The 25,665-nt window shown below is 43.4% G+C and overlaps 1 protein-coding gene across 7 annotated transcripts in view; it reads left to right on the top strand.

Annotated features, from left to right (window-relative positions):
* Positions 1-25,665, top strand: part of IQSEC3 (IQ motif and Sec7 domain ArfGEF 3) — a 150,485-nt gene that overhangs the window by 65,663 nt on the left and 59,157 nt on the right. For all 7 annotated transcript variants that reach the window (XM_079992246.1, XM_079992241.1, XM_079992245.1 and 4 more), the window contains exon 2: positions 1,804-1,884. In XM_079992246.1, the coding sequence (XP_079848372.1) occupies positions 1,804-1,884 (81 nt within the window). The remainder of the gene's footprint in view (positions 1-1,803; positions 1,885-25,665) is intronic.

The raw sequence follows: 25,665 nt of genomic DNA, 5'->3' as shown, positions 1-25,665 counted from the left end.
GTTCCAGACCATCTGAGGTGCAGCACGTGACCACTTGAGAAAGGGTCTTCTCAGGGGTGGCACCTTGGCTTAGGACTGTTCTCCTCAGGGGAACCTGCCTCTGGTGCCTTTCTGAATCCAGGCAAAGTCCTTTTTTATTTTACCAAACTTTGAATGTTTTTAACTTTGTTGATCTCTTTTATTTGGGTGCTGCTGTTGTAGACTGGCTCTTTTTAGCTTATAAGTGACTTTATGGTGTTTTTAATATTTTATTTTAAGCCATTCTTATGAAGTATTTGAAAGGTGGGGCATAAGTCTGCATAATATATAAGCTGAAAGGGATCTTGAACTGTAATAATACTTGCTGTTGGAAATTTAATCTTGTTAATGCAGGAGCATTTTTGTTGCAGATTTGTTTGTGGAGAGCCCCAAATTATTGCGGCCTATTGGTTAGAAGTATTAATAAAATTGTGGAGGAGATGATGGGGTGTGGCGTTCCAGCAGATTGTTTCATCGGCTCAACTGCATTGGTCATTCGATGATTCTGACTGTGAGGTTTTGTGAGATTCATTAACATGGCAATTGCTAGCAACTGGAAGGATAAAGTGCCCTCATCTTTAATGAGCTGGTGCTTCAGAATGTGGTTTCTATAACAAAGTTTACCAATATTGTTCAGCAGAGGGAAGGAAGACAGCAGAATTGATTATGTAAAAATAATGGTTTTGTTTTGGAATAACAAATAACGGGAGCAATGTAAATCCATGTAGTTCTTTCTTTTTTATAATCATTTTTAGAGTGATATTAAAAAATAACATACACACACCTTTGTGTGTGTACTAGCCTTCCCCAACTGCTGGGTTTTTTAAAAAAATAATATTTATTAAAGTTTCAAAAAAGTTACAAGAATAAAAGAAGACGAAAAAAGAAGCAAAAAAATACAAAATACAAAAAAGTAAAAACAATTAAGAACAAATCAACCTTTCCATGTCTTGACTTTCATTTACTTGTTTCCCTGACCTCCTCACACCTCCCTTTTTAGTATTCCAGTTCAATTAGTTGTTTCAGCAAATCCTTTCACCTTCCCCAACTGCTGATGTCCAGGCATTCTTGAATAGCTCCCATCTTCCATGATCGTTGGCTATGCTAGCTGGGGCTTATGGGAGTTGTAGTCCAAAATGTTTGGAGGCTAGTAAGTTGGGGAAGTCAGGCATATTTCATGGACAGCAGACTTGTCCATCTTCAGCCCGGTATGAGGAAGGAACTGGATTAATTTGTTTAATGTGTTGCTTCCAACTACATGGATTTTATGTGTGCGTTTTGAACAAGATGCTCAGCAAGACACATGGTACAGTCCTGCCCATGACTTTTCCAATTCAGATATTTATATTGGGGGGGGGCGGTTTGCGTGTTTTGCCATGCATCTCCCCCACCTCTCCTATAATATGAAGGTAGAACGTCAAGGAGCCTTCTGGCCAAGCATTCTCCTTGATTTTCTGGAAAGATCTTAACAAAGAGGAGGATCCAAGCATGAAATGCCACATGCACACATCCCGTGTATATCTGAGATGGTGCGGTCCTGGGGCAACTGTTCCATATGCTCTGCGGACTGTCTGGATTGGCTTTCAGGGTTAGGCTGCTGATCACTTGACATGGTGCAGGAGTTTCATTTTTTAATAATCCAAGTTTTCCTTTATCTCTTAAAGGACCGACACCAGCAGTGGGAATCAGTGGCCAGGAGTGGATGTGGACCAGAGGACATGACCCCCTTAGCTTGCCAGTGAGTGAGCCGAACTCTTACCAGCCCCTGTTTGTCTTCTGTTACAGGAATGAGACTGTTTTACACCAGTTCTGCTGCCCCGCAGCTGATGCTGAGCAGAAGTCTTCATCTGCAGACTCTTCTCCAAGGTGGGAAACTTTGTCGATTCATACCCTGCTTGCTCCTGTGTTCCTCCTCCGGCCTTCCCTTCCCTGCTTTCACCTGCACACAAAACATGCAGGCTTCATTTTATTCACAACCAAACTGCTGGGATTAGCTGCACCGAGAAGTGGCCAGCAGGGGGTCCTCTCTTTTTTGCACAAGCATGAAATTGGATAAATTTTCCCTTCCCAGACCCAGTTGCGCGGTTCTCTTACGTTGGAGGAGCCTTCCCCAACCTGATGCCCTCCAGATGTTTTGGACTACAACTCCGATCATCCCTAAGCATTGGCCATGGTGGCTGGGGCTGATGAGAGTTGTTGGGAGTTTCTGCAGGTTGGGGGAGGCTCAAGGCAGAAGGCACAGAATAGAAGGAATGACAATAGAGAGAAGTGTTATTCAGTGTTGAGGCAAAATGCTACTAAAGGCCCCCACCTTCCTCAACTAATATGTGAAGTATGCACCCTATTTGACATTGGTGGTGTTCATACTCCTTGCTGCTGCCTAGTGCCATTTCCTTAATATTTCTTACACATGCAAAGTCAAATCAGAGTGAGAGCAGGAAGCATAATTTGCTGTTGAATTCCTCGCTCCGGATGGGCTTCATGACAATACAAGTGAAGAACAGAAGCATCACTACTTCCAAAACAACCTGAACAGGTGGTGGCAGTTGGGCGTGGGGAAGCCTGGATTTGTGAAACCTTTATACAGTACATACATACACATGCGCTCTCTCTCTCACACACACAGACACAGCCCTGCCCTTGAGCCAAAAAAGTTTTCCAAAGAGATTTCAGCTAAGGATGCTTCTAGTAGCAGTTGGTGGGTAGGGTGGGAGCAAATTAGGAGGCCTGCAGGTCCAGAGGGGGCTGCAAAATAAATGGTGGTGGTTCACTGAATGTGGGGAGAAGGTGCTAGAAGCAAGGTAAGAAAGCTTAAGAGCAGTCCTCTCCACGTTTGTTTCCTGTGACCAAGCTTCCTGCCTCCCTTGTACTGGATATTGCAAGCCTTCATTGGTTCCTCTGTTTAAGCATGCAGATGAAAAGCTTGTCTATATATATATATATATATATATATATATATATATATATATATGATAATCTTATTTAATTATTTATTTACAAAACAATCACATTAATTCACTTGCTATGGTGCATTCACCTTCTATTTGCATTCCTAGTTGGCTCACTTAACTGAACTGGCACTTAGCCGGGTTTGGAAACAAAATAATGATTCCTGATGTGGATTATTATCAATGCCCATTTAAATTTTAGAATACTGCGAACAACTGTTATTTCAACTGCACTGCATTTTTAAAGAATTTGACTGTGAATCTGTCCCCACTCCTGCCAACTAGCTCCGTATCGGTAGTATTACCTATTAGTCAAGCATTTGATTATCTTGAGCTCAGTCCCCCAACCCTCTCTGTTTGGCGCTCAGGATTCTTCTCTGGCCGCATTCTTCCTCTAGCTACACAGCCTCTCTCCAGGTCACTCCCTTTACTGGCCCTGATTTGCCCTCCCTTGTTTTGCAGAAAATTGTGCAAAACACCTTCCACACTACAGAAATATTGCAGAACTCGATAGATTTTTTTCTGATAGATGTGGGAAAAAATGGGTTGATGGCCCAAATGTTCTGGAATAGCGATGAAACAATAATGATACCATGTGGAAGCATGAAAAAAAAATTCTCCCCTGAAACAGCAATTGTAATATTCAATGTGTTATGTCTTGAAAGCACCAGAGGTTAGGTAATTCAAATAAGTTGAATTACCACTTACTTACTCGGGCTCCATCGCAATCCCACCAGTGGCGTTTCAAACTACAAGCTAGTGCAGCACACAGGTTCCTGGTTAGGCAGAAAGAAGCAGTTTAAAACTAATATTCTCAAGCCAATATTCTCAAGACACTGGGTTTATCTTATCTGCTGCACTGATGCAGTTGCCCTCCCATTTGCAGATCTCTCCAGGGATGGAATGAATATTCAGAGAGGGAGGGTGGAGCACTGACAACAAGTGATGTTGTAACTGATGCACTTTCCCCTTGAGAGCGAGCGCTGCGATAGCAAAGTTGCATTTACCATGGAATTGAGGGAATGTAGGGGAATTAATTACAATATATCTTGTAACTTGTAATCATGCCCGTCCTCCCCAAAGTAGTTTGCATCGAGGTGCTCTCGCTGGGGATGTGGTGAAGTTATTATATCAGGCAACTGCAGAAACTCCCAACTCAGCACTTTGATGGTTGCTAACAAGCTGAGATGCTATAATAGAGAAAAGTTGTGCGTAACTAATTCCTGCTATGTCCAAGGAGAAACATAGCTCTCTGGCTGAGATTTTATGGCAAACACAGAGAATTGGATTGCACACTTGCATTTTTATCTTAATCTCGCACATGTGCCGCCTAGGAGCACACAATCTCCTTTCCTGTCTGCCTATGTCTCTAGAACTCGCACAGTTCTGCAGAACTCTCCTACCAGAATGGAACCTGTTCTTGCGATGCAAAATTTTATGCTCTTTAATTTTATGGTAAATGCAGAGAGGCTTTTTTTTTTTGCAGTGTGCAAACTGTTTCTTTCACTCAAAGTCTCATGTATAGTGGCATTAGCCTATATGGACACCTCACCGCAGCTGCCCACATCATCCCACCCAGCATCCACCCAACAGTAGGGCTGGCCCTTCTTGTGGAACAGGCACAATGGCCCTTGTTTTATCACCTGATTACAACAATCCTTATGCAATAGGTCCATCTTTCCATGACCTGTCTCTGTTTCTAGAATAACTAAAAATTATCTCTTCTCCTACTAACCTCCTGAGAAAAAACCACACCCCACCCTCCCACTATATATAAAAGGGTCTGGTGACTTCTGTTTCAGTGTATCTGAAGAAGTGTGCATGCACACGAAAGCTTATACCATGAACAAACTTAGTTGGTCTCTAAGGTGCTACTGGACATTTTTTTAATTTTTTATATGTATTAAAAATTATGGGGACCTGAGAAAATATGGTGAGCAAGCGAGACCAATCAGGACTTAAATGAGCTAGCCTGGCATCCTGAATAAGCAGTCAGCTAGATCGGCTCACTTGGGGCCAATCAGATCTTTAGTATTAGCTCAACAGAACTCATGCTGAGGCAGCCATATTTCTAGAGGAGTCTAACTGGCTTTCCTGATGAGGCTAAGCCCTGATTTAGAGGCCTGCTCTCTCCACCCCGCCCTGCTCTGCTCGCCTATTGCTGCTGCATCTTAAATTACATAACACAGAGCGAATTCTTCCCTGTTTCCCCTTTTTCTTTTCCTGAACAGGCAGTTTTATTTTTTTATTTTATTTTTTTTATTGTAAATGAGAAAGCCTGTCAGAAGTGATGCTGCTAATAACTGCCAGCCGTCTAGTTTTAATTAGAGTTTTCTTCATTAATGCCTCGTCTCGTCTCCGTGCGATGGATTAAATAATGTACTTGCAGCTCATTTACACAAACCCCCAAACTGCAGGGCTGAGCCGCAATCCTTTAATTAAACAGCCTGGCTGATCCCTGCCGCTGCCTCGCTTCATCAGTCTAAGCCGATTAAATAGAATAGGGACTAATAAGGAGTATAAACGGAGAAGTGACTCTTGTCTCTTCAAGGGACCCGGGGGCCTCGGCCGCAGAGTGGGCGGGCTGCTTGGCTCCGCCTCCTCCTCCACTGCAGAAAGTGTGGTTGGAGCAAACCTGCCCCCCCACACCATGGCTTGCAGAAGCTGCAAGATGCTTATCAACAGTAAGGAATAGTGGGGAGGGGAAGGGTGGTGTTTTCCTCTGCAAAAGTGATTGTCAAATGTCCTGTTAAGGCTGCGTACACACCATGCATTTAAAGAGCAGTATGTCCCTCCCCCCCCCAATATCCTGGGGCCTTTGGTTTGTTAAGGTTGCTGAGAATTGTAGCTCTGTGGAGGAGTAAACTACAGTTTCCAGGATTCCTCTCTCTCTCTCTCTCTCTCTCTCTCTCTCTCTCTGTGTGTGTGTGTGTGTGTGTGTAATTTGCTTTAAATGTATGGTGCGTATGCAGCCTTTGTCTCTGGGCATACCAATAGACCACAAACTTAATAGGTTTGTTAGACATTTTTCTTCTTCAAGGAAACCTGGGAAATGCAGTTCCGTAAAATGGAATGTCCAGCACAGAAAGCTCAGCACTTCAGTGGATTCTTTGAAGGAAGCCATGATGGCTGAACACTCTTGAAACCAATATATATGTGTAGTGTAGATATACCATCTATTTTGGATAGCACTGTCCTGAACCTTGCACTCGTTTCCCAAGAAAACTTGTGTTTCCTGTGAAAGAATGCAGGCACTGAGAACTTAGGGGGAAATTCTGAGTGGTCAGTATGTGTGTGTGCTTATGAAGTGGCCATAGGATTCCCTTCCTTTAAAACAAGTTTAAAGCACCCCCTTTGTGCTCATAGTAGTGTGGCCCTCGTAGCAGTGTGGGGCTTGGTAAGATCATAAGAAGAGCTGGTCTGCTGGATCAGATCAAAGGCTCCATTTAGTCCAGTATCCTGTACTCAGAGTAGCCAACCAGATGCATATAGGAAACCAGAAGCAGGATGTCAGCTGAGTAGCCCTCTCTTTGAAGACAGACTTTTGACTTGGCAACACTTCTTAGTATGGCCGTGTGACTCCAGTGCCTGCTGAGCTTGGAATCCTTTTCTTCAAAGAGCTCTGCCCCATTGCAAGTCCAATCAGGGCATTCTAAACCTGTTTTTTAAGAGTGCATGAATGTGGAGTGGGGGATCTCCTTCAGCTGCCTTGTTGTGTTCATAAGGTAAACGCAAACAGACAAACACCAGTTTCTGGAATGTCTTTTTTTCTTTTCATGCAAACATCCACACACACGTGCACACACACTGTCCTTTTCTGAAACGTCTGCACTTTGCCCCCACTGCCTTTTGATTGGTCATAATAAAGATTGTTTGAAAATTCAGCTCAGCCCTAATTCTAGATTAGGAAGAAGGAGCAGAAACATCTCCCTGCCTAAAGATGTGGGGAAATTCAATCCCATCACGCTTTAAATCTTCATAGCCAAGTCTCTGAAGCTGAAAATGGAATTTCAAGAATACACAATTCAGTTTCTAGATATTTAACTTAGTGAACTGTGTGTGTGTGTATGTGTTGGATTTCTACTTTTATGGAATGGTTGAATAGATTTGTTTTCACCTCAAATGTTCTCTAAAATGACATTTAACAAGTGAAGCTCTGATATATATTAGATATATATTTTAAATTCAAAACTTGACATTTCAAATCTGGAAAATGTTATGCATTTTGTATGTGAAACTTCGTTTCAGATTCACTTTCAACCAGCTGCACTGCATTTTATTCTGGGCTACTAACTTGGCATGTGGTATTACCGGTACAACAAAATGTGACCAAGTTTAGTGTGGTGGTTAGACCAGTGTCTTTCACCTTGGGTCTCCAGATGTTGTTGGACTACAACTCCCATCATCCCTGATCGTAGACTAAGCTGGCTGAGAATGATAGGGAGCTTCCAACGCCTTGGAAACACTGGGTTGATTGCAGAGCCAGGCTCAGACCTGGGAGACACAGGTTCAATTCCTGCTTTGCCACAAGGCTCAGTGTGTATCCATGGGGCATTTGTTGTCTTTCAGTCTAATTTACTTCACCAAATTGTTGGGAGGATGAAACAGGGAACCATTTACGCTGCCCTTAGGAAGAAAGGAATACATAAATACGTCCTACTTGCTAATAGCAAATTCATTCTCTTGAGTACTGATCTTTATTCAGCTATAATGGCACCATCCCTGCATAAGAACTAGGTATCAGCAGGTGTGGAGGGAACCCCATGGCTTACAGAAGTACAATAATATTAAATTGATAATTGGTGAATGTGTTATGGTGCTATGGAGGGAATCAGTGAAAGCATCATTAAACAGAATAAAAACTAGTAAAAATGTCATTATAATGGGTTATATCTAGTAAAATTTTATATATGTTCCACGCCATATAATTTTCTGTACTGAACCTCAGATTTTAGGCTTATTTTAGATATGATGGGTTGGTGGTGGTGTTTTTTTTTTTTTTTTAAATAACAAAAACAACAACTGAGGAAGGAACACCACCCTCAAAGGAAAACTCTGTCTGATGACGACTGAACATGCTTAGTGGGCACAAAATGCTGACTGGCAGGTTGGGGATCAAAAATAAGATTTGGGTGTTTGTTGGAATTTGTAAAAGGCTTGGGATTCCCGTTGCACTATGAAATGGTAAAAAAAAACCCCTAATTAAGATAAATTAAAATGGAAAACCAGGTTAGGGAGGGAGAATGAAAGGAGCCTTACTAAGTTACCTTACTTTCATTTTCTTTTGAAATGGCAATCATTTATAACACTGATGGAGTGCAGGATAGCTATTAGCCACCCTTGAATTTGAACCTACATGGACAGGGGTAGTCTGTTTCTGAATCTCCATAAGAGGCAGCCATCACTTTAAGTAACAGCCAGTGGAGCACTGTGGGTAGTAGGGCTACATTGCTGTAGCATCATGGCCACTTGCACCTTCCTATTGCCACACATCATGGGCTTTGGCAGAGAAGGGGCGAGACGAGGCAACGGGAGCTCCAGCATTCTGGCCAATTGCAGTTCGCTTAAAATGATGGTGAAAGGGGATGGTGAAAGGGGATACAGATTTGCCTAAAAGTAACACATTCTCACTTATATGTATAGACGCAAAATTAGAAACGAGTACTGCAATTTAAATAATTTTCTATTCTGCAGTTATTTGTTTACTGAAAATATTTGTACCCCGCCCATAGATACCAGGGAGAGTTACAGAACATAAAATGAACAATTACACAGTTTTATCAATAGAATAATTAGAAAACAATAGCATGCATCATCTAAAAATTGAGGCAGCAGAATAGGCTGAATACCAGCCATGGCCACCCTGTGTTTATGACAACCCTGAGCCAAACATCATTTTCGACAGACCCATGGCAAACCAATCCCAATTAACAAGTTAGGAAGACTGGACAAAAGCTGTGTCATTGGCGTGCCCCGTTCTTTACTTGCGCTGCTGAATATAGACACAACCCCACAATTTCAAGAACGAGCGCCTTGTTTCCCTGCCAGCTTTTATCTGCTAGCGACAGGCCTGCATTCTGAGGATTTGAATAGGCCAGTAATTGCCGCACCATTTCTCCAAGTCTCACTCCGGTGGAATTTAGCATTCCAGAACAATGACCTTTAAAATGGTCCTGGCAAACCCTCCGCCTCTGACACAACGGCACCCCACACATTTGCTTTTGTGCCAGAAAGCACAATGGGATGGAATGGCACACACGATGCTGGGGGGGAGGGGGTCAGCATCCATCACAAAACCTAGCTGGGGCACCCCTGTGGAGATGAATGCAATGACAGCGCAGAAACTCTACACTCTGCCTTCAATGGAGGAATGCATTCCAAAGCACGTGAAGCAGAAGATGCTGAAGGGGACTCATTCCACCAATTAACTCTACGGTCCTTTTGAAGATCCATATGTGGATGAGCCAAGAGCAGGCATCCCCAAAATTGGCCCTCCAGCTGTTTTCGAACTACAATTCCCATCATCCCTGACCACTGGTCCTTTTAGCTAGGGATGATGGGAGTTGTAGTCACAAAAATCTGGAGGGCCGAGTTTGGGGATGCCTGGCCAAGAGGAATGCATTGCTTCCAGTTTGTTTGAAAGACTGCTTTTCACCATACACAGCCACAAATGTGATTTACACAACAATCTCCAGAACAACTTATTGCAGTGTGGCGTGCTTCTATTCAGGGTCCCAGCCAGCCACACCCTCCATCCTTCTCCCATCCTTGTTTTCCATTTCCCCCTCCATCAGCCAGCATTCCGTGGTCACTGAGGGTGCTCAGCCCTCATTGGGCTGGTTTTCTTCCTCCACCCTAGTTTTCTTCCCCCTCCCTAAAGTTTTTTTGTACTTGTACAAATTTTGGAGGTTCCTCCAGGCATGCAAATATCTCCTTCTTGTGCAAAAGATGGTGCAGTTTCTAGACTACATAAGGATCCACTTTCAGAGAATGAGTTTACTATTCACATGCCAGATGAAACTATTCCAGAAAGGCAAAAGTTTCCTCCAATCTTTCAGGAATCGAGATGTAGCATTAAGCCTACCTGAATGAAATTTAATGGGTGTTGCCATTTTGCACATAATCATAACCATCCACACTGTTCTGGTTTGAAAGGCACTTCACTTGCAAATGGATAACAAAGTCCTGATGTCTCTTCAGACATAACTCCTCACATCAATAAAGGAGACAAATTGTGAGGTTCAATCTATCCCCCACAGAGTTGGAGACCCTCAGACTTAAGAGTCTGAAGATGACCCTCCAGCCTTCTCTATCTGGTCCTCCTCCAAGCTAGGTCCTCTGTCCAGGCCACATCCCTCACTAGTCCTACTCAACAGTCTCCATCAGTGCTTGGGGCAGCTTAGAATGTGTCCTGGAATTATGACAATGTTTCTTGTTTGCCCGGATGGAGAGAAGAATGTGTGGCGTATGTGTGTGGAAACCCCTGACTGTTGGGTGGCTGGAATATATTCTCCTGTACAAGGTAAGAATCACATCCGTTGCTCTGCTCCCTTCTGACTCTGGTGGTCCCAAGAAATTTGCCCACAAGGGATTGCAGTCCTGAAAAAGATTCTTCACCTCTGATCCCCAGTAATCATAGAATCATGGAATTGTAGAGTTGGAAGTGAGCACGAGGGTCATCTAGTCCAGCCCCTGCAATCTTTTGTCCAATGTGGGGCTCAAACCCACAACCCTGAGATTAAGAGTCTCATGCTCTACCATATAATAAACATGGGTGGCGCTGTGATCTAAACTACTTAGCCTTTTGGGCTTGCCGATCAGAAGGTTGGCGGTTCGAATCCGCGCGATGGGGTGAGCTCCTCTTGGTCTCTCTCAGCTCCTGCCAACCTAGCAGTTTGAAAACATACCAGTGCAAGTAGAAAAATAGGTACTGCTGTGGCAGGAAGGTAAATGACGTTTCCGCTTACTGTGGCTTCCATCATGGTGTCCCATCACACAAGAAGCAGTTTAGTCATGCTGGCCACATGACCCAGAAAGCTATCTGCAAACAAACACCAGCTCCCTCACCTTGATGCGAGATGAGAACCACACCCTATAGTCACCTTTGACAGGGGTTCTTTACCTTTTTACCTTATACAAAATATACGTATACTAAGTATTTATGACCAAAGATTCTGTGCTATTTTACACTAGTACCACCAGATAAATTAATCACCATGCTGCAGTTCAAGTTAATGCCCCAAAACAGTACTATGCATTATTATTATTGCACATTATTATGGTATGTATTGCCTTTAAAGCAAACTCGTATAGAAATTATTCTTAATAGCAACATCAATAGATATTATAGATCCAATACTGTTGTTCCCTTGTCCTATGGGAAACACTATCTGTATAATCTTTCCCCAGTTGCTTCTTAAAGTATCATCTGTAGCAGAGATTTCTACTCTGAGAGATGGCCGACAATTTCTGAGGAACAGAGTTAGTCAAAAATGGAGACAAGTGGAGGTGGAGTTTAGCATAATCACAAGGCAATTGCTGACATAATTTTCTGTGGGTATCTAATCCCTCTTTCAATATTGCTAAATTCTTTGCCGCAGCAATTTCCTTCTGGCAGGGAGTTCCATGGTTCAGCTTTCCTCTACTAAGTTCAGACATTGGATGCACCTTTTGTATAGCACAGACCCATGTAGTGATGGAGGTTATGTTGCATTGATGCAGAATTGGGGGCTCACACAGTTCTGGATATGGGAAATGACAGCTTTGGTGGATGGAGGTGGAGTTTCAAGCTGCACCTGGAAAAGGTTCCAGAAATTGAAATCCAGCAGAGGTGGATTTTTAATTACTGTTAAAAGAAGGGAGGCAGGGGGGCTCCCTGCCCATGGGTTTTGCATGTGTTAGCTTCCTTTTGAAGTTTAATTTTCTCGTGTATAAAGTGCTGCTTAGATCAGACTTGAAACATGATCAATGCAACTGGCAAGTGTTTACTTCGTGATTATGGAGCAATTAAATTCCAACTCAATACAGTTTAGGCATCAAACAGCTGTGCACTCATTCCTAAAGTGCCCACTGGATTACTCATCACGGCAACCAGGAGGCTGCCTGCAGCCTCAGCACCAATTAGCAGTGAAGAACATAATATAATCGATTTTCTTGGGTCTCGTCCTGGACCAGTTCTCTCTACAGTCTGGTCAGGCTGCTGCCTCCCCCGTTGTAACTTTGAATTGCTAAACACTTCTAACGTAAGAGCACAAGGTTGTGGATGGAGGAGATGGTGAAGGGTTTGATTTGATATTTCAAGAGCGTGGTAGAGTCATGGAGTCAGCCAAGGCTGCCCATGAAATGAGACACACTGTACAAAGGAGCCACAGGAAAAAAGGAAGCAACAATGTAATATAATACCTCTTAAGAATAACAGGAAACAATGCAAACAACAAATAATACGTATCGGCAGCCAGTGACCAATCAAAATGCAGTCATGACATGTATAAGGTCGAAAATAACCGCAGCCTGTTAAGTTGAATAACGAAGCCAAAAAATTCCATGAGTTCAGTGGGGTCTAGCTTTCTCCAGGTGAGAATGTATAAAGAACATAAATACATACCAATCCATGCTTCACTCTACAGCTTTGTGTAACTTTGTCAGTCAAAGCCAAGTGCCACACCTTATCATACCATGACTCCTGCAGTACTGCACATGAGCCTATGCCTGGTGCATTATAAGCACATCGCTTCCTCCCAAGAATCCATGGAACTGCAGTCTGTCAAAGGTGCTAGAGATTGTGGCTCTGTGAGGAGTAAGCTACAGTTCTCAGGATTCTTTGGGAGAAGTCATGTGCCTTAAATATATGTTGTGTATGCAGCATAAGACTCACACACACTTCTGGTGGTGCTTGCTATGGGAAACCTGTGGTCAATTGCTAGTGAGACCACACCTACCACTTTGAATAAGGTCCCCCCTTTTTCATTCCAATCACTGATGGAATGAAAATTCCAGCTTTCAAATTCTCTGATGCAGAATTGGTTCACTAGCTTCCCAATGCCTTGCATTTTCCTGGTGTGTCCACCTGTCTTTATTAGTACACAGTACTGCCAGCAGCTATCAACTTTGTTAACCTGCGGGGGGGGGGGGGAATACTAGTGCAAAAGGCTCTTTGCAGTTCATTTTGAAACTGAATTTCTCTGGTGGGATCCCTCTTCCTTTGGCACTGATCTTCTAAAAAAAAAAAGAAGAGAAAAGGCAATCATCAGTTTGCCCTTGAGGTCAGCGTCAGATAGCTGTGCCAGTTGGTTCCACAGGAGTTCATGACCCAGAGAAGTACCTCCAGTTTTTATGATGTGAGCAGCAGTTGTTCTGCAAAAATTAATGTGGCTTTCCCCTTGATGTCTGGTATTGTCAGAGCACCCCTTAAGCCAAAGACCAGACACATCCAGATGCTTCTAAGATTATTAATAATGGTTATAATACCACTTAGAGCAGTTTATTTTTCTCGTCTCTTTTATCTTGGCAATAGATCAGTGTGTGATCTATTACTATTACAAAAGGAGATGGAGGGCTGAGGGGGTGGGGTGGGAAAATGTGCCAAATCATCTGCTGAGTTACCATTTGATCCTAATGTTGCATGTGGGGTATTTGATCACAAGATGCAGCTTCTAAAAAGATTCTGAAAAAGACAGGTGTTAGTGAGCTTAGATTAAAAATAACCATTCAGGTTCGTTATCTTTATTTTGACAATGGCTACACCATTATCATTCATTTAAACTACTCCTATACCACTTTAAACAGCCCTGGCTTTCCCCGAAGAATCTCGGGAACTGTAGTTTGCCTATTTATTGATTTATAAACATATTCATATGCTGCTGTGTCATAAAAAATATATTGCAATGGTTTACAACCATTTCTGTTGGCATCCATCTGCTCGAGAGACAATGGAGTCTGCTTCCGGGGGTGCAATAAAACTGCTGCGTTAGCAGCACCAAAGTGACCTCCTTGGGATATAAGCCTGGGCAGTGTGTATGAAGGTCCTGAGCTTCCCAGACAACAAGACTGGGTCTCACTTATGTGGTCCAAAGGAAATCAGAGCAATGTGTTTAGCACCAGCTTGGCTTCAGGAGTTGCTGGAAGAAGGTGTACAAGGCATTATCCAACCTTCTTAGGGACTCCACTCTCGATTTGGGTAAGGTTTACTCCTTAGGGTTTCCTTCTCCTAGATGAGCTACCTTCCGAGGTGGATGAGCCCCCCTTGCTCCTCACTTCCCTCTCCAGCATGTGCAGAAAATGGCTTCTTGACCATTGGACCCATTATTGGTCTAGTCTGACAATCGGCCAGAGCCTGTCTTCGCATGCAGGGGAAATTGCTAACTCACCAAGGTACCCTTCGGCTACTTTCACCATGCCTCATTTTTAAAAGCTTGGTGGAAGGGACAGGGAAACTTGTTGGGACATCTTTGTCGCTTCCATCCAGTCCGGAATTTCTTGCTCTTTTCTTGAACTCCTGAATTATGCCTCCTGAGTCTGCTACTGGGCTTGTACTGTTTCTTGCCTGAATAAAGATCTTTTTCTTACTTACAAGTAAAGACTGCTGTTTGTGCGTGTTGGGTAGTACCCTGGACAGCATGAGCTGGGATTTATTGGCTCTCTCCTTCCGAAGCTTTGGTTCCTTGCAAACTCATCCCCATAGTAGCTGCAGCTATTTTCATCCTGGCTGCTGACGGATTCTGTGGCTGCCCTCAGGTGACTTGAGAGGGTTTTGTGAACAAAGCGAGGCGTTCTTAAGCGGGCTTTGAGGAGGGGAAAACAGGCAGACTCCAGTTATGTCATACATTTTCAGAAGTTGAGTTCTCTCTCTCAAGTTCCTTCCTCCTGAAGAGAAAGGAAGCAGAAAGGAAACAAGTTTCAAAGGAAGAAGTCAGAATGCATTAAGGATCATTGCACTTCGGATCCTGGAAGATTCGTTCTGATCATACATTGTTTGTGTTTTATGGGCAACTCATGTTGAGAGCCTCAGGCTGATAAACACAGAGAAAACAAATTTGTGGTTTTGTGTTTACCCTGCTTCACCCTTTCCCTTGTTCCCTTGTTTAAGGTTTGAGCATATATACACCATACTGTTTCAACAGTATTGAAAGGTATACTGTTATTACTGCAATGCCTTGATTTCTATTTGCATGGGTACTGTAGTTACTGGCTGGTCACGACTCTTTTCTCTCCAGGAAAGAATGCTGTTGAGACATATAACTCAGAGGTGGAGAACATCAGGCCTGCCCCCAACGAAAGCCCTCCAGCCTCATCTGTCTGGCCCCTTGGATTCTTCTTAGGCCACACTTTCAGCAGGCTTACTTCATACTCACCTTAAGTGTTCTCATGGAGGAGAGGGCTATCAGAGGATACTAGCCATGATGCCTGTGCCCTGTCTCCACAGTCAGTGGTAGTAATGCTTCCAAATACCAGTTTCTGGAAACCACAGGAAAGGAGAGTTTTCTTGTGCTTGGTGTAGTATGGTGTAGTGGTTAAGAGCGGTAGACTCGTAATCTGGTGAACCGGGTTCACATCTTCATTCCTCCACATGCAGCTGCTGGGTGACCTTGGGCTAGTCACACTTCTTTGAGGTCTCTCAGCCCCACTCACCTCACAGAGTGTTTGTTGTGGGGGAGTGAAATATACTCAGAGTCGAGAGTGGATTTCATGCTCTTTATTCAACTCATAGTGGTGAGGAGGAATGGAAGTTCCCCCACAATATCTGCTTTATATACATTATTTACACAATGGGCTGCATGTGATTGGCTAATTCTGGGATTCTCCTGTAAGCCAATCAGTTTGTGGATTCACTTCCATCTGGAGCTGGATTGGGTGGCTCCTGTGGACCAATCATACTGCTGCATTGTTCTAGGACCAATCAGACTGCTGCATTTTGGATCCTATTGTTCTAGGACCAATCAGACTGCTGCAATTTGGATCCTTCTCAACTCAGTACATAACAGGGAGGAAGGGAAAGGAGAATGTCAGCCGCTTTGAGACTCCTTCTGGTAGTGATAAAGCAGGATATCAAATCCAAACTCTCTTCCTCCTCCTCCTCCTCCTCCTTCTTGGGTCTCGCTTGTGGGTTTCCCATAGGGTGGCCGCTGTGAGACCATTGGACTAGATGGGCCATTTGCCTGATCCAGCAGGCTCTTTTTGTGTTCTTACGTTCCTGCCTCCCAGGAATGGAACTCTGTGATAATGCCTCTTCGTTGTGTGGATGGAGGATAGCAAAGGGGTATTTGAGTGTTAAGAAAAACTAGTCCACTTTGCAAAGGTACATTTTTCCTTTTTTGCTTGGCATTCTTTTTGCCTCTGGCCCCACCCACCCTTGGCATGTTGCCCACATGGGAATGTGGGCACCTTGGCATGAAAAGGTTCTCTGCTGCTGATATAAACCACATATTTAATAGCACAACACTGGTAAACATATAAAATCACCAAACCTTTACGGCAAGAGAGGAAATCAAAAGCAGGACTGCTGTAGATTAATCAATTAGGTTAAACCAATTAAAGACATTTTGATAGACTAAAAAAAAAGTTCACCCAATTAATTGGTCAGCAGATTCTAAATTGGTTTTGGAGAAAAGTAAAGGCTCTACAAATGGCAAGCAGCATCTTAAAGAGGCATTTCTTCCTGCTATGACACAGAGGTGTTCATAACTTTAAAACATCAGCCTGCCTCGGCTTCAGGACCAGTTCACACATCCCACAGAGACAAACCTGGGTTTGAAACAGAGTGTGCACCTAGCAGGAAGCTGCAGCCAATCATGGTTCTCTTCTGAGAGTATCAGAGTGATACTTATATTTGCAAGGACATACTTGTCTCATTAATTTACTATAATTTTAGATATACCGTATTTTTCGCTCCATAAGACGCACCAGACCACAAGACGCACCTAGTTTTTGGAGGAGGAAAACAAGAAAAAAAATATTCTGAATCTCAGAAGCCAGAACAGCAAAAGGGATTGCTGCGCAGTGAAAGCGATCTGGCTTCTGTGATAGCTGCACAGCCTGCATTCGCTCTATAAGACGCACACACATTTCCCCTTACTTTTTAGGAGGGAAAACGTGAGTCTTATAGAGCAAAAAATATGATACATACAAAACCTCTTCCCAAGTAATTTTTTTTTTAGGTGTAACCCAAGTTGCTTTTTAGTGTAGACCTAAAGATGTAAAATGTGAATGGAACAAATGTTATGTTTGGAAGTACTCATAGTATACCAGGACTACACTTGCCAGGTAGCTGTAGCTACTTGTTGAGTGAGCGCTGAGTTGACCTCTTCATAATGTGCAAAAGGTCCCTTGAGTGCATGTCTAAATAGTGTAATAATGTGCTATGCAGCTGCTGATTTCTGTGGAGACTGAGTTGCAGGAACTGGGCCAGGTCAGAGCCGTTGTCTACTCTGTGCTCATCCACTCTTCTGCTTGCCCCTTGCCTAGAAAGCACAGGTCCAAGCAGCTACCTCCTTGCCCTGCGCCTTTCCCAGAGAAACCTGCTCTTCAGTGCAGGGTCCTTCATCCAGTGCTTTACCAACTGCACTGGCTCTGTGGTCAGGTTTAAGGTGCTGGTTTTGACTTTTAAAGCCCCATGCAGCCTAGGACCCATGCACATACTCTCCTGGTATGCCCTGCAGAGGACCTTAAGGTCCACAAATGACAACATTTTGGAGATCCCAAGTCACAAGGTGGTTAGATTGGTCTCAACTAGCGCCAGGGCCTTTTCAGTGCTGGCCCCGACTTGGTGGAATGCTTTGTCACAAGAGACTAGGGCCCTGCGGGACTTGACATCTTTCTGCAGGGCCTGCAAGACAGAGCTGTTCCGCCTGGCCTTTGGTTTGGACTCAGTCTGACCCTTATGTTTTCCCCTCCCCTTACAGTTTTGATCTATGGGCTGCTTTTAAAATGAGGCTGCATTTAAAATTGCATTTTAACCTGTATTTAAAATTGGTCTCTCTCCCCCCCCCCCATTATGTTTTTATTGTAATTTTACTGGTGTTAGCCACCCTGAGCCTGGCTCTGGCGGGGGAGGGTGGGGTATAAATAATAATAATAATAATAATAATAATAATAATAATAATAATAATAATAATAATTTTATTGGAGCAAAAGTCGAATTGCCCTTTGCTCTGATTGTGCACTAAAGAACACCCCCCCTCCGGAAAAGCAAGGAGACAAGAGTAAGTGTGGACAAGCCCTCTAACTTTCGTAATTTAACACATGTTAAGCTGTTGGAATTTAGGGAATGGCAACATACAAAATCATAGCTAAGGCCTAGCAGGTGCTGCTACTTACTATTGCTATGTTGCTTTATTCACTGCGTTCCACAGCAAATTGTAAATAATAGTAAAATACACAACACAACCTATGAAAAACAAAAACAAGAGTGAAGCATAATACAAGACAAGACAATCAAACCATAGAAACAGCCACCATCCCCCCATCCTCTAACACAGGCATAGGCAAACTCGGCCCTCCAGATGTTTTGGGACTACAACTCCCATCATCCCTAGCTAACAGGACCAGTGGTCAGGGATGATGAGAGTTGTAGTCCCAAAACATCTGGAGGGCCGAGTTTGCCTATGCCTGCTCTAACAAAACAAGTGTAACTACCATAGATAGCCAACTGCTGCAAAGAATAAAACAGCACTCAAATGGCTCTGAGGAAAGAAATGTCTTTGTCTGGCTCCAATAATATATCAACACCAAGTGAGCCTCCCTGGGATAGTATTTTCACTTTTATTATTATTGTGCTGTGTTCAGTGCAGGAGGAGAGTCTTAAGGTAACTTAAACTGTAGTTTCTCAGCCTCAGTTCTCCTGTCTGTAAAACGGGAACAGCAATAACAAACCCTTCTGGCCTCTGTGAAGGAGAATAAGAATGAAGCTGATGTCTGTTTGCATTGCAAACGGTAAATAAAGGGACCTTCGTGGTCATGTGATGTGCTTTATATGTAAGAATATCCTTTTGTCGGATGGAATATATTACCTTCCTCATTCAGGCCTTGCTGCCTCACAACCCTCAGCTCAGCTCATTGTAACTGTGGGATTCTTTTTTATGCTCGGCTGCGCCAGCAGGCTTTTGTCAGCAAAATTGGTGATGTTCAGGTCTGCCTCGGGGACAAGAAGCTGAGAGAGATGAGTCAAAGTGGCAGAAAGACTGCTGCTGAGAGGCCAAGTTTTTCTTTCCCAGGGCGCCGAGCAGGCGGTTAACACTAATTCAGGCTGCCATCTGTTTCTTCCATCTCTAAAAGGTCATGTTTACCAAATAATGCAAAGGCAAGAGGAGTCTAGGGTTAAAGGGAACGTAATTAAACTTTGCAGTGAAGGAAACACTCTTCTTTTCATCCACTTCCTCTGTGTTGCCCCTGGTGCTTTCAAACCTCATGGATGTGTGTGTGTCTAGATACCATGCAAGATAAGCATCCTGATTCCAACAACATCTGTCCATTGAGGCGCAGGACAACTCTGTGTCCAGGGCGGCTGTCTGCAACTCCATCTGGTACGCCGGCTGAACCCTACCTTCCTGGACGCTGTCTCGCCAGAGTGGCGCATGCTCTGGTTATCTTCCGCTTGGATTACTGCCATGCGCTCTACTTGGGGCTACCTTTGAAGTTGACTCAGAAACTATGAATAATCCAGAATGCGGCTCCTAGACTGGTGACTGGGAGTGGCCACCAGGACTACGTAACAATGCTGTTGCCCTTTAAAGCCCTAAACAGCCGCAGCCCTGTATACCTGAAGGAACATCTCCACCCCCATCGTTCAGTTCCCTCACTGAGAGAAGTGAAACTACAGGGAAGCAGGCAGAAGGCCTTTTTGGTAGTTGCACCTGCCCTGTGGAATGCCCTTCCAGCAGATGTCAAAGAAACTATAGAACTTTTTGTAGACATCTGAAGGCAGCCCTGTTTCGGGAACCTTTTAATGTTTGTTGTTGTGATCGTTGTTTTCCCCTGTATTTTTGTTGGAAGCTGCCCAGAGTGACTGGGGCATCCCAGTCAGATGGGCAGGGTAAAAGAAATAAACTATTATTATTATTATTATTATTATTATTATTATTATTATTATTAATTGACAGGCTGGTATGTACTCCATTCTGAAAAGAGAATTCAATTCTGCACTGAGAGCATCCACGTTCTGTACTGATAAACAATGAATTCTGTGATCTGCCTAAATAGTGCACTCCAAAACAGGATGGCTCCAGATATTAAGGAGATCCTCAGCAGAGTGCACTCTGATAGACCCCACCCTTTTTGTGTGGATCCTGGTGGTGGCAGTGGCAGGTAGGCAGCCATTTTAATTTCCAGAAATGCTCTGGAGTTACCCTACATTGTGGGCATAATGGAAACTTAAAATACGAACATAGAAAGCTGTCTCACACCACCTCAGACCATGTGTCCATCTAGCCCAGTGCTGTCTACACGGAATGGAGAGCTGATGGGGATTGAATAGCTGTGTGCTGCTGCCAGCCAGGCCTGCGGCCAAGAGTCCAGAGCAGGTGTAAGTGCCAGTGGGCCCTGCCGATTGCCAGGTGCTAAAGCCAGGCCTGAGCATAAAAGGTTTGCATAAATTTGCACATCTATGCATTTAAATATCCACTGGCCTCTATGGAAGGTAGTTGCTGGCACTGGAATGTTCCAACGCACCGTCACTGAAAATTAGCTGCAGACATTTGCAGAGAAAGCATGGAATGCACCCAACAGATGGAAGCAGGAATTTTAAAAATATTTATTTATGCAACAGTCACTCCACACTTACCAACATTTGAACCAAGTTTTATTTCAAGCGATTTGGAGGGGAAGCTACAAGATCAGGGACTTGTGATCCACCTTTTGCATCCCAGATTAAGAAATTGTGTACACAATAGCAGAGTTGATGGCTTCTGGCTGGAGTTCTCGGTTCCATAGAGCCTGTGGCTGAAGCTTTCTGGAGCTCTTGATTTTTAAGATTTTTTTATTAAAAGATTCTCATGAGCAACCTTGACGGCAGCTTTTTGCGTCTTCAGTTTTTAGAGTAAGACCAGGTAGTAGACATGAGGTCAAGAAGGCAGGCCTTTTTCTGGACTGGTAACTGTTTAAAGAATAAGAAGCAGACAGGGCAAATGAACATTGGTGCCTAAAATGCAGAAACAGACAATGGAAATGATAAAGTGGCTGGCACACCTTTACTATGAGGGCAGAAGATAACTTAGGGGAAACACGGTGTTTGTAAGATTATGAGTGGTGTGGATGGACAGAGCGGATGGAGAGAAACTGTTCCCACTCTCTCACTATTGTACCAGAACTACTATGGATCACACAATGAAATTGAGGAGCAATAAATTCAGGAGAGACAAATGAACTCACACAACACATAACTATTGCTGCTACAAGTTGTGGTGATAGCTACTTAGATGTTTTAAGACAAATCAATGGAGGATAGATTTTTTTCATAGGCTACTAATCATGATAACTTAGTGTCAACCTCAATGTGATGTTAAATGTGTATTTTCATTTAATATACACATTTTCAAAACAAACAGATGATCCAACAAACTATGGCTTGTTCCTTCAAAGTTTCTTTTGCATTGCTGCATTTGCGCTCATCTCATTCTGAGTTTGGTGAACTTCTGGGAAGAGGTGGTGAAACAAACCATGGTAAAGTAAGGGTGCTGGGTACACACGTGATTCCAAGCCACAGTTAAAACAAACCAAAATTCAGGAGCCAACAACAAACCATGACTTCAGATAATGGTTTGTCAGCAGTAAAACAAATTATAGTTCAGCTGTTGGACCATAAATGTTATGTGTGATCCAGGCCAATGGGAACTTTCCTCTGAATGCAAACAGCATCTCTGGAGACATGATTTTAATCAGAACTGTGATGAGGTTTATTGCCTCTCTCTCCATGCCTGCTGTGATTCCATATTATCAGCCCCCTGCCCCCAGGAGTCGCTACTTGCGCTTCTAAAAAACATGCACACTAAACGCAAATAGCATTTCACATCATGACGAGTTCAGCTCTGAAATGGCAGCTCTCTTACTAGAAGCATTGTTTCTGCTGGAGATGGGGTGGGTACGGGAAGAGCAAGCAGCAGAGAAACATCTGGCTTGCCCACTATTTGAATGCAGAGTCAATGAGCTGTTGGTCTGATCCGGCAGGGCTCTTATAAATTTGGAATGCTATCAGCAAAATAATATAAAAAAGTCACTATTGCATTCCCAACACCAAATTGACTACATCTGTTTCATATAAACCCTAATGACTTTTTTTGACAATGTGTAAATGATGCTGCCTAATTAAATTTATTTTAAACGAGGTAACAATTTTGTATTTGAATAAATGTTGTCTGTTTGTTAAATAGGTGCTGTGGGTTTTTAATGGTGCTGCCAATTGATTCAACGCTTTCAGCCAATTCATTGTCTTGCTTTTTCCACGGAGCTGTTGATGAATAAACTCTTTGAAATAAATATTTCAGCCGCAACATCTCACTGTAGGCCATATTTTTAATCTAATGGAGATAGCTCTCTCTCTCTTAACAGATAAACACTGGCAAAAATAATTTCTTCCTTGAAAAATTACCCTCGATTGTGTCTGAGTCTGGAGGCAGTCAGCAATTATTTATGGCTATTAGTAATCATTCATGATAATAGCAATTACTTGGTATTTCAGTGATTCACTTTTAAGGAGAATCTTGAAGCCAGAGAAAAATTGACACAGCCCTAATCTAAATACCTGTTGCCTGTTCTGAAGGAACCCCTTTCATGACTTGAGGATTAAATGGGTGTGTGAGAGAATCAATTATGTCACCTTGAACTGCTGGGAGGAAAAGTGTAATAAATAATTTTCATAAAAGGGGGAGGGGACCCTTTGCTTTGCAAAGTTAGTAGCGAAAGATAAGTCTCCTCCCCAAAGCATAGATGATATGAGAGAGCAATAAGGAGAAGGGCTTTTTCCTATTCAAGAGCCAAATTCTCTTTCAGGCAACTTTCGAAGGGTCACATGCCACTGAGGGGCGGAGCCAGAGACAAAAGTAGGCAGAACAATAAATGCACATTTTACCTTTGTGGTATGGGCTAGTGGTTTCTGCACACTCTCACACTCCCCTTTCTTTTCTCTCTCCAGACAAGCAAGAGGCCCGATCAGAGTTCAAGAACATGTTTCAGTGAAAACACTCAGGGTGTGTGGGGTGTGGCCTGGAAGGAATTGAGGGCCAGATGTAAGGCCTAGTGGGTCGCTTTGGGGCAGCTGGGCTGGAAGTTTCCCATGCTTGTGACCAGGGCTTTCCCCCCCAGCCAGAAACTCACTTCTGGCCATGGGAGCCAATTCCTAGGGGCTGAGGTCCCTTTGGCCTCCCCAATAAAATATTTGAGGGGGCTGGCTCCCCCTAGTTGTTGGGAATTGCCATTCAAATGGTGTGTGCGCACTGCAACATATGATTATGTTTTATTATATTTTTAATTCAAGTTATATTATATTATATTATATTATATTATATTATATTATATTATATTATTTTATATTAATTCAAGTTGGCACCCCTGGCTCCATCACCTCTCAGGTGGGCGCCATTGCCATTATAAGAGAACAAGAGTTCATGGTGAGTTCCAGCACCATTTTTTCTAGAATTTTTCTTCGTAGAAAAATAATGTAGAGCTGTAGTCTGCCCTCCCGGTTGTTTGAGGGCAGGGCCAGATAGCACACGGATGCTAGGGTTGGGGCTAGGAGGTGTGCTGCGCTTTCTCGGTACATACAGTGTGCATGTTGAGGGCGAATGAGTGCACAGCCCTTAAGGAAAACGCCAAACAGATTCACTCAGTGGCTTGGGATCTTCTGCATGCAAAGCATACACCGAGCTACCGAGCTCTGGCCCCTTTTATGTACTAAGCTGACATGTCATGAATTTGTGTCTTGCCTGAGGATAAGAAAGGGTTGGGGTTTTTTCTTTTTTTGGTTTTCTGTTTTGCATGTGCGGCTTTTAGAAAATTCTGAATAAAAACGGGTCTGACATCCTTTCCTTTATACAACACACAAAGGCAAGGGAAACTCTCCTTACAATTCCTGTTCTAAAAATACACTTTGCAACCATTCTCTGACCATACAGGCAGCTTGAAACAGTAGGGGATTAGGAATTTTAAATTTAGCACGGAAATAACTCACACTGCAAAATGCCTCGCAGTGTTGCGGCACTGTTTGGTTTTGCTCTGACCGAGTTGTGACCCTTGTAAAATCCCTTGCTGGACATGCACAAACAGTTTGGAAATTGGAATGGGAGAGCTTGCTGTTTGTAAAGGGCACAGCAAACAGGGGTTGCTTAGCATGGGAAATTGCACACTTTCATATGCCTCAAAGACAGAACCTAGGTCCTCCTAACGAGAGAACATAGACATTTGAGTCTGCTTCTGTCTGTTTTGAACTCTTTCCTACCAACAGCCACTATATATAGCCCAACAGAGCTGAAGAGGCTTGCAAGGGGCACCATTTTATTTCAGATCCTGGAGTGAAACAAGGAATTTTTAGCTGTTGGAGCAAGATTTGCATCAAGGTTCAAGGGCCTGCTTTAGAATATTAAATTCTAAAAAGCAGTATATGTGTGTGTGCTGATGCATGTGTTTATGGTGGTGCTGGTGGTGAGAGAATGTGGGTTGCCCATGCCCACTTTGCTCAGTCTTGTTTTGACCACATCCACTGCTGGCAAGTGTCCTGCCATAGGGGTAGCCAAGAGGAAATGTGACCTTCTGGCTGAAAAAAGCACCCCCATGTCTGTACTATATCAACCAAAATAATAAATAGAAGCCCCCAAATAGGTAGCAGTAGGGCTCCAATACTTTGGCCACCTCATGAGAAGAGAAGACTCCCTGGAAAAGACCCTGATTTTGGGAAAGATTGAGGACACAAGGAGAAGGGGACAACAGAGGATGAGATGGTTGGACAGTGTTCTCGAAGCTACCAACACGAGTTTGACCAAACTGTGAGAGGCAGTGGAAGACAGGAGTGCCTGGCATGCTCTGGTCTATGGGATCACGAAGAGTCAGACACGACTAAACGACGAAACAACAACAAGGGCTGTATAAGTGGCAGTGACAGGTTGGGAGGCAGATTTTTTATTTATTTATTTATAAAACTGGAGTACAATGGAAATCTCTGTGGTTTAAAGATTAAGCAGGTGATGCACTGGAGAATTGGGTCATAGCTAAACTTACAATTTACTGAAATCTGTTAGTGCACTCCAGACTCTACTCAAAAGAGAGCTAGACTCCTATGGTGCCACCTCTCTACTTTCTCTTTGCCTTTGTCAGAAAAGAAATTATGGGGTTGGAACTCTGATTCTCCTAGGGAGCTGACAGGAAAGGTTTTCCCCCTCCTTCGGATACCATCTTCTGTTCTCAGGACAGAGGCTGCTTAAGGAGCTTAGTTTTCTGCAGAACTTCCTGCATCTTCTCTAAAAAATACAGTTCAGATACATTTGCCAAGTTTTTCTGGTAGGGTACCATTGACTTTCAAAGCTGGAGGACAAGCAGAAGCTGAACAAGTGAATCTGCCTTCATCAACATCCCTCCGTGTCAGGAAAAAGCACCACCTGCTGAACTTCTGAATGTTGTCCAAGTGTTGAAGGTGCAAGAGGCCAGACTAACATTTCCATTTGGCTTTGAGCTCATGGGAGAGAACAGGAAGGATGGGAAGGGTTTCTGGGGATCCACAACT

The sequence above is a fragment of the Podarcis cretensis genome, assembly GCF_951804945.1.
Source record: "Podarcis cretensis genome assembly, chromosome: 10".
Classification (NCBI taxonomy): domain Eukaryota; kingdom Metazoa; phylum Chordata; class Lepidosauria; order Squamata; family Lacertidae; genus Podarcis; species Podarcis cretensis.
Note: the sequence above shows the minus strand (reverse complement) of the source record. Positions and strands in the feature narration are given on the sequence as shown.